General features: G+C 36.5%; 1 protein-coding gene across 1 annotated transcript; it reads right to left on the minus strand.

The window, feature by feature from the left end:
• Positions 1-824: 824 nt before the first annotated feature.
• Positions 825-3882, minus strand: LOC125666541 (uncharacterized). The gene is made up of 2 exons (XM_048899686.2): positions 3809-3882; positions 825-3259 (listed from the first exon to the last, which is right to left on the minus strand). Exon 2 carries the CDS (start codon positions 3228-3230, stop codon positions 1620-1622), a length of 1611 nt encoding a protein of 536 aa, XP_048755643.2. The 5' UTR covers positions 3231-3259; positions 3809-3882; the 3' UTR covers positions 825-1619.
• Positions 3883-9721: the final 5839 nt, after the last annotated feature.

Here is a 9721-nt window from a genome sequence, read left to right on the forward strand (position 1 = left end):
TAATTCTTAATTACCGGTTCATTTAGTCATGATTTTAATTTGTGAGTGTTTATTTTGTAGAGTTGTGGAGATTTAGATACGTTTTGTTTATCGACGTGACAAACAGAAGACTGTGACCTTGTATCTGAAGATCTGTGAAGGAGACCGGACGTTTGTGGTCACTCTATGTTACAGTGCTACAAATCTAAGTAAGTACTCAGTAATAATGTAAGACTGAACACTTAATCATGTTTATCTATCTGTACTTACAGTAATAATGTAAGACTGTACACTAAATCATGTTTATCTATCTGTACTTACAGTAATAATGTAATACTGTACACTAAATCATGTTTATCTATCTGTACTGACAGTAATAATGTAATACTGTACACCAAATCATGTTTATCTATCTGTACTGACAGTAGTAATGTAAGACTGTACACTAAATCATGTTTATCTATCTGTACTGACAGTAATAAAGTAAGATTGTACACTAAATCATGTTTATCTATCTGTACTGACAGTAATAATGTAATACTGTACACTAAATCATGTTTATCTATCTGTACTGACAGTAATAATGTAATACTGTACACCAAATCATGTTTATCTATCTGTACTGACAGTAATAATGTAATACTGTACACTAAATCATGTTTATCTATCTGTACTGACAGTAATAATGTAATACTGTACACTAAATCATGTTTATCTATCTGTACTGACAGTAATAATGTAAGACTACACTAAATCATGTCTATCTGTACTGACAGTAATAATGTAAGACTGTACACTAAATCATGTTTATCTATCTGTACTGACAGTAATAAAATAAGACTGTACACTAAATCATGTTTATCTATAATATATACATTGAAACATATCACAGATAGCAAACAAAATAAAGTTCAATCAAACACTCATAAACAAACACAAATTTACTGTCAATGCGCAAGTTAATCTCAAACACTGGTGCAATTAACACAGCTGTAATCAACACAGGACTGTAATTAACATCGTGTTTATTACGGTAATCAACACAGAACCTTGTAGATGCAAGGTGAAGATAACGAACAGTGATCAATCTCATAACTCCTACAAGCAATACAAAATAGATAGTTGGGCAAACACGGACCCCTGGACACACCAGAGGTGGGATCAGGTGCCTAGGAGGAGTAAGCATCCCCTGTTGACCGGTCACACCCGCCGTGAGCCCCATATCCTGATCAGGTAAACGGAGTTATCCGCAGTCAAAATCAGTGTGCCAAGAACGGTTTAACAATCGGTATGAAACACGTCAGACAGCATTTGACCCAATGCGAGGTTGTATTGACGAACTAGATCGTTATAACGACCATAGAATTTGCGAAATGCTGACTTCAATCGAGACTGTTGAAATCCCTGTACTATCAACTTGTTTGTCAGTAGCTTACCTCGATTTAAAAACTGACTATACCCAGAACAAGCTCTTGCATATCGAATCAGTTGAGATATATAAACACCATATGCAGGTGATTATGGAATATTGCTACATAAATGTGGGAAGTTGACAATGTGTGATTAACACTGGAGATATGAAATTAACACTGTGTTGGTAGATGTAATTAACACTGTTGAGATGTGGATTAACGCTGTGTTTATAGATATTGGATTTTCTTCACTTTAGCAGTGTCACGCTCAGCCACAAAGAGGTTGTCTCTGATGTCCACACATAAACCCCATGGAAATTCTAAATGACAGTGAATGTAACGGAGGAACTGTCCGTCCTGATCTAGGATGTGGATACGGTGATTGTCACGGTCTGCTGTCAGGATGTGACTCTGGCTGTCTGTAGTGATGCTGACTGGAGTAAATGATTGCTCGGTATTAGAGGGATGACCAGTGTATCTAAATCGGAGTTTTCCTGACTGATTGACCACCACTACTGCACTAGCTGACCGATCAGCCACACAGATATCCAGGTTCCTGTTCTCACTGATGTATTTAGTGAAAGGACCAGATGAATAGAGAGGACGACCCTGATCATCAAACTGAATGCTGTGTTTTTCTGTGGATCCGGAGTAACGCACGACTTTGGATTGTTTTCTATCATCACTGATCATGGTAACCAGGAGATTCTTAGCCGTGGTACCGCAGACATAGAGAGGTCTCCACCCCTGTAGTGTGATCACGGTCTGTATCTGTTTATTCTTAATTAAGTTTATAGTTTTATTTATAAAGTCAGTATAAACAAGATCTCCGTCCCGTGTAACTGCTATGTCCCACGGTTCGTTCCCCGACTTGGTTTTTATTGATGTCAGTAGTTTACTCTGGAGGTTGAGCAACTTCATGGTGTTGTTATACCCGCGTGTCCAGACTTGATCTTCACTCAGACAGCTAACACTGTATAGTTGTGTATACTCAGTGTCTATGGTAGCGATAAGTCGCGGCTCATCAAGCAGTGGTTTGACTGTTGTAACGGAGAGTGAGGATAATGAACCAAACATCTCATTAAGTGTTTCTGTGTTAATTGTTGGAAGATATAAGCTTGGTAATGTAACTTTGATTTTAGGAGGCAGTTTATTGAATTCATTATTTCTAGATCTGTAAGTTGATGTTAAGGAGATGTCGTTGGTGTCCAGGATGTTTTTCATTTCTAGAATGACCTGGTTGATTTCAGTCATTCTGTGCGTGATTTCATCCGCGTGTTTATCTAATAGAGAGAGATGTTTAGTTTTTGTCTCTACAATGTCTGCTTTCCGTTTGTTGACAGTGGCGGTGACCTCGCGATGCCAGACTTCTCCTTGTTGGTCAGCAGTTGTGGCTAGTTTTTCGTAATTCGTTTCTACTTCGGCTTTCTCAGTTTGGACAGCGGAGGAAATGTCCTTATATCGGGGGTAAATCTCATTCTCGAGTTCTTCTAAATCTTTTTGTATGCGTTGTTTGTTAGAGCCGAGTTTTTCCAGAATATCTGATATATCGTGGCCTTTGTGTTTACCTGAGGAGATGCAGGTAGTACACACAGGAATGTGACAGCTCCCGCAGTACATTTCGCAATCTTTGTCGGCGTGTTTCAGACATTTTGAGTATTTAGGAGTAAACTTTTTGTGTAAATGATAGGGTGCGATTTTGTGTTTTTCAGAGGAATCTGAGAGATGTTTACTGACACAGTCAGTACAAAGATTGATATCGCAATGTTCACAGCAATACTGCAGGGGGTCAGTTTCACAGAGGTCACACAGTAGAACGTCCTGAGCACGCGGGTCCATCTCTGGGGTCAGGGGTCACGAGTAGTTTACTGTCAATAAAGGAAATTAATGAGCTTTAATATTAATTTGAACTGGTTAAAATGATATATTTACATTAAATGCTGATTTGGTAGTAATAAATAATGTATCAAGGTTTTATCTCGATACAAGCAGGCATCTTCCAATGTGACTTTAAAATCTGTACATGTATTACACAAAATAAGAAATGGCTGTCTAGGTTTCAGAATTCTTCTTTGTAGCATACAGGAAATATACACAAAGGAAGAATGGGTTAATTTCTACAGAATTGGCGAAACTTATTCCAATTTTGATCAATTAAAATATGATATAAACTAAAAGCCTGACTTTTTATTTATTTTATTCATTTATCATAAATGATTTGTTTTTAATATATTGCGATCATGACATGTTTAATACAGATAGATATCCCCTCCTCCTCTGCGCTCTGAACTACATGAAATTAAGATGCTCACTGGTAAGCATATCTTAATAATTATACTTATTTAAAACAATTTTCCGATACCTTTCTAACATTTTAGTTGTTGTGCAATGCGTATTGTAAAATAATGATGTCTAACCTGTAAATATCCTACACGCCCTCTGTACAGCCGCCTCGTCCTGGTATATTGACCTGATGATGATGAGTGAATTTAATGTGCGGGCCCAGCTCCACTATATATATGTAGACCTTCCGTCCTGTCACGTGATTTAAACGGGAAATGCGATCATTTACGCAAATGAACCAAACTCCATTTACATAGCCACTTAAACTTTTTAATGTAAACAATTAATACATTTATAACGGATGGGGTATATATGAAATACATATATAGAAATGTATTTGTCTTTAGACAAACAAATCAGTTACTTGTTTCGGGCGGATCAAAACAAGCTTTGGTGGTGGTAGCAACTACCCAAGTTCCGTCATTAGATCCGCCACAGCTGTTTACTTGACCTTTTCATAATTAATGTTCCGTGAATTTCAGTTTCAACTTGAAAGGGCGAACGGATGTTCAATTATAATTTCCAGATATCGGAATATTTACACCAGTTTGTACCCCACTCGGGTCGTTGTTTAGCGGTATTAATCAGTAGACCGAGGGAGAAAAATCTTCTATGTAAATATGTATATGGATAACTACAGCAGTTGTTGTTTGTAACTTAGCAATTTTTCATATTTGTAAATAAACGTATTGAAATGTAAACGTGTCTAGTCAACTGATAGATAAGGAAAGGTTTCGGCAAACTTTCACATTCTAGAAACCGGGGGGGGGGGGGTATTGTAATTTTAAACTCTTTCTATCTTCAAACTCAGACACTTGTGTTTGGTGTGAGTTAATCTCTAGAGCGTTTACCGAATACGATCAAGTAGTATATTTCTGGGAGAAATAATTATCGGTTTATTTTCAGAAAGATGTAAGTCAAGAAAAACTTTCTATAAAATAATGTCAGGTGTGGAGTCTGCAGATACAGGACATCGGGAAGTCTGACCCCGTCCCTCTGCTTGTTTTCTTCTTTTATTAAGACGAGTAACATATTATTTTTATTCAGGAACCCTAAACAAATTTAGAAAGGGGGAGGGACGGATTGTCAAACGGTTTATGTATTCAAACCATATCCTGTCTAGAGCTACAGGAAATGATCATTCACATTGATTTTTTTTTCTTTTTCAGGAATCATGATTTTGGGATGAATGTTTTCTGAGGGGTACATGAGAAAGTCTCACCCTACATACCAGTGCACAAAGAATGGGAGGAACCTCTGACTTTATAGAATCATTGAAATAAAGAATCTTTTCCAGACTAGATGCATACTTTTGTATCACCGTCATTATTTTTACTATCTAGCTAATCACGTGGTCTCAGTGGTTAGATTTGATTCTAGCCTGGTACTCGAGGCCTTCCGAGGAAATTCGATCTGAAATAATTGTCGGTTCAAAATAGGAAAACTGGTGCGTGTCATCTATAAAACTCAGTATATATCTTCGCCAGCAACCCAATACAACCCATCAATAGTAGAAAAAACGAAGTGAGACGGTTAGATTTAATTTAACACACGTGAAAAATATGCGAGTTGGCGAATCACCAATTTACTTGAAAACAAAGGGATAAGATTATATCAAACAAGCGTGTCACATGGAAAACCAAGTATTAGACATTTCCTAAGGTCTGTATCTGGCAACTAATGGCATAAAATCGAAAGTGACACAGCTAATTAAGCCATGATACGCTCATTTACGTACATTCCCATTACTTACCATTGAGTCCGCCATATTGGATTTTGATCAGTGGAAGAATCCATTCGACATCCTATGCCTGGCCTTCGTTCTTTGAACATCGGAAGGCCTCGGGTACCAGGCTAGATTTGGTTCATGACACGGAGGTCGTGAGTTTGAGCTTCGCTCGTGCTATGGTCGCGTCAAACCAAAGACGTTAACATAGGTAGTGATTGCTTGTTCACCAAACGCTTGACTTTTAGAAGTGATAATCACGGGTCTTTCGGTTATGACCTTATAAATGCATTATTGATGTTGACGGTGGTATTGCCTTGCAATAAACGCATAATCTTTTTTCGGGTGGGTGGGGTGGAGGGACACGCACAATGTTTCGCAATATGTTCCCGGTAATATAACTTGATGTTTTACGACTACAAATGCATAGAAATAGGTCAATGTAGTTCATTTTCTATCAAACTTGGATGTTGGACCCCCCATATGTGTGTTTAACATTGTCGAGCTAGAAAAGGGAAAAAAAAACACTGTAGTGTAATGAAGACTCGATAGATAAAAATTTTTACGACAATTTTATCAATTGGAGAGATATAGTGCGCCATATATCTTATAACTTGTAGTTTCCATGGTAATTACGAATAGATGATTTAGATCCACTATTTTGTACATTGGTTTACGAGAATTAATCGCCATCAATGGCTATATAAGATAATATAAGTTTATTCCAATGTTGGGCCTGGAGGGCATAACAGCAAGACAGCTTAAAAAGAAGGAATTTTCAAATAAAGATTACAACATTAACAACAGGTTACATGGACTGCAAACTACATGTGGCATGTTGGGGAAACGAGTACATACATATATGAATTGCGAATCAGATGTACAAAAACAAGTACATGGACAATATCAGTATTATACCAACATATGAATAATTAACTATAATGATTTTTGCAGTTTTAAAGCATCACTTCTTTTTCTGAAAGTTTTGACTAAATATTCACTGAATTTGACAATTACTGGTTTGTCTGTATGCATGTTTACATGTAGGGTTGAAATATCACAAAGTGTGCCTTTAACAACTCACTGGTTATCGGTTAATTATGAGCCCATTCTATGTTATAAGTTTGGAGAAGTCGCATGCGTGTCTGCGGGACAGGTGCCTGTTACATACATGTACCACGGAAGTGCTCTAATCAAGAATGACGTCGTTTATATCTCTATTTCATATACATGTATATTATTATGACCACAAAAAATAATTAGTGGTATTTAATGTAATATATCCGACTATAATTTTTGAATGTCATGACGTTTGCACTAGATACTTTATCATAGCGAACATTCTATAATTGGAACACTAAAAAAAATCAATAGTGTTTGACAAGCGACGTGTGATATCAAGCTGTACGTACACGGACTGCACGAAAATTGGACACGGTCATAACATGTCCACCTGGAGCATTACATTGAATATCGTTAAATTTTGCCAAGAATTTTGTTAAATTGTTGGGTTGAGAAAAAATTAATGCATTGGCTGAATACATTATCATGAAAAGTAGACACCTGTGAACAGACCAAAGTGACACAGTTGTTACATATATGTAGTTTGTATTGGGTAATGGTGATTGACTTCATAACAATCACTGCTCACTGTTTGCGACGTGAAAACGCAGACAAAGTCACCATTTTCCGCGTGGAAAATCGCAGTCTATTGAGTCAACTGGCAAGCAGCTATCCTTATACGAACGCTGACAATCTCGCGTTGTATTGACATGCTGGAAAGTCGTTGAATCGCGAAAATCCTTAATCTGCTGAAAAACACCGTCTTGACCGGAGGCGGCCATTTAAAAAAAATGAAATTGTTGGGTTGAGGAAAAACAAATGTTTATTTCTGTACAAGTTCTAATACAATATGAATCCCGAAACATTTAAAAGTAATCTGCAATAAACAACGGTCACCTGGAAAGAGGGAGGGGCAGCCGGAGAAGAAGTTGGTTTCACAATTGTCTGAATATTCTTATCTCGCAAAACTCAAAAATGAAATCAAAAACTCAAATCCAAAATTTTGGGGGTAAGAGGACAGGGGTTGATACTTTATTTCAACTCTTCGGTTAATTTGATTACAACTATATATTTCCACTACAATTCACTATTAATATTTAAAAGAAATCTCACGAGCAGGCCTTAAAAATGGAAAACTTTGCCTGTGATAATAGCGGCAAAAAGAATGATCTCGAAAACGTGTGGGCCACAGGGGCTAAGCCCGTTTTGGGCCCGAACTCTGTGATACCATCTATATTTATGGTATCACAGAGTTCGGGCCCAAAATGGGCTTAGCCCCTGTGTGTGGGGCTAATCCTAATGCTACGTCACTCAGTGCAGGTTTAATGTATATCAAGTTGATTTAAATCAAAAAATATTTTCAAAATATTGAATCACACACGAAAAAGAAAAAACTTAACTCAGATTTCAACGGAAAGATTACATAAGATACGGTTTCATTGTGCATGTAGCCTACATGTAATTGACATTGTCCAACGCGGGTCTAGAAAATTATCGGGGGGTGAACATGTTGATATCATGATATGTTTCTTTTTTATCGTCTGCATTTGGATTTTATACGTTAACTATCAAATAAAAACAATGTAAAAAAGTTTTTGAAATGACAAAGGAATTTACAACGTTTATTACTAAAGGGTGTGATCAAAAGTCAATATGTGACAAAAAATACTAAATTCACATAGTTTTCATTTACACCCCATCCCTTAAAAAAAACTCTGATGGATGTTGAAAATAATGATAATAATCAGTGTGTGAAAATCGATTCCGGATGACGTAAACTTACAGGGGTTTTTACCCCCCTTCCCCTAACTATTGAAATTTAGAGTTTATCCTACTATCAATACCATGCAGTAATGATGTTCCCAAAGAAATATTAATACATACTCCGATATCTCTCTTTTTCTCTCGCACTCTCTTTTAAAAACCAAAATCAAAGGTGTGTGTGTTACAACCCCTGTACCCCCACCCCCTCGACCTTCTAGATCCGCTAATATAATGCGTTGGTTACGCATGCAATTTTCACATATCTGTTTGTGTATTGGTTGTTCAGAATATTGAAAAATTGATGGTATGCTAAAGATATTTTGATCCTGTTCTAAATAAGTAGATGACTAATATATTTACAGAATGTGTTGCATCATGAGCCAATATTGCCTGCAAAAAATTATATGATAGACACATAAATGAAATCAATGACTAAACTTACTTTTTCAGCCACATTAGTTTAATTCAATTACCAAAAAAAAAAAAAAAAAAAATCCCTTAACTGGCACTTAATTACATGTAGCTGCAGAACTGTAGCTCTCTGAAAAAATATTTTGACATAACAGAGCTACAGAGCCACCCCTTATAAAAACCTTCGATTTACGGTGCACAAAAAGCTGCGTACGGTTGAGGCCTTATATCGTTGTATTCTTGAGTTGCTGTCTCATAAATTTAATATCAAAAAATTCTTAACATATTTTCCTACTATACTTGTGTCTAAACATACCTTCAAATATTCATTAAAGCCCCATACGACCTGAAAATTCCCAGCTTCAAATGATTTCGTTTGTTGACGTAGCCATGTTAGGTAGCTTTTTGTGGGCCGTAAATCAAAGGTTTTTATAAGGGGTGGCTCTGTAGCTCTCTGTTATGTCAAAATATTTTTTCAGAGAGCTACAGTTCTGCAGCTAAATTACATGTACAATAAGATATAGTAAATATTTTTATTATATATTTTCAATTTCATCTCTTTTTTCCTTTTTAAGTTTGCGGGCATATATCACGCGATATATACCCGGAAACATTCCGGCCCGCAAACATTACGTCACAATCAATAAAAAAAAAGCCGTTACTACGCTGTTAATTTTCAATTTTTTTTTGCGTTTTTCATAAACCAATAAAGAAATTGTTAAAAATAAGACTATTGTTCGTTTCTAACACAGGCACCTGAAGTATGGATATTACTACCCCCCCCCTTTTCATAATTTTTTTTTGGTGGCAATAATTTCTCTAAAATGTATGAATTCCCAGTCTATCTCATCCTTCTTTCGATTCATGTAATCGTTTCACGCTTTTTGTAAGCTTTAGAGATTGGCCTTCTACCGGTATAATAAAATACACAAGGTAAGAAACAAAAAATTGTAAACAAACAGGGGGTCCCCGTTTCGGGACACATTTTCCAAGTAATTACAGCGTTACCTAAGGAATTATGGCG

The sequence above is a fragment of the Ostrea edulis genome, chromosome 10 (genome assembly GCF_947568905.1).
Source record: "Ostrea edulis chromosome 10, xbOstEdul1.1, whole genome shotgun sequence".
NCBI classification, from domain to species: domain Eukaryota; kingdom Metazoa; phylum Mollusca; class Bivalvia; order Ostreida; family Ostreidae; genus Ostrea; species Ostrea edulis.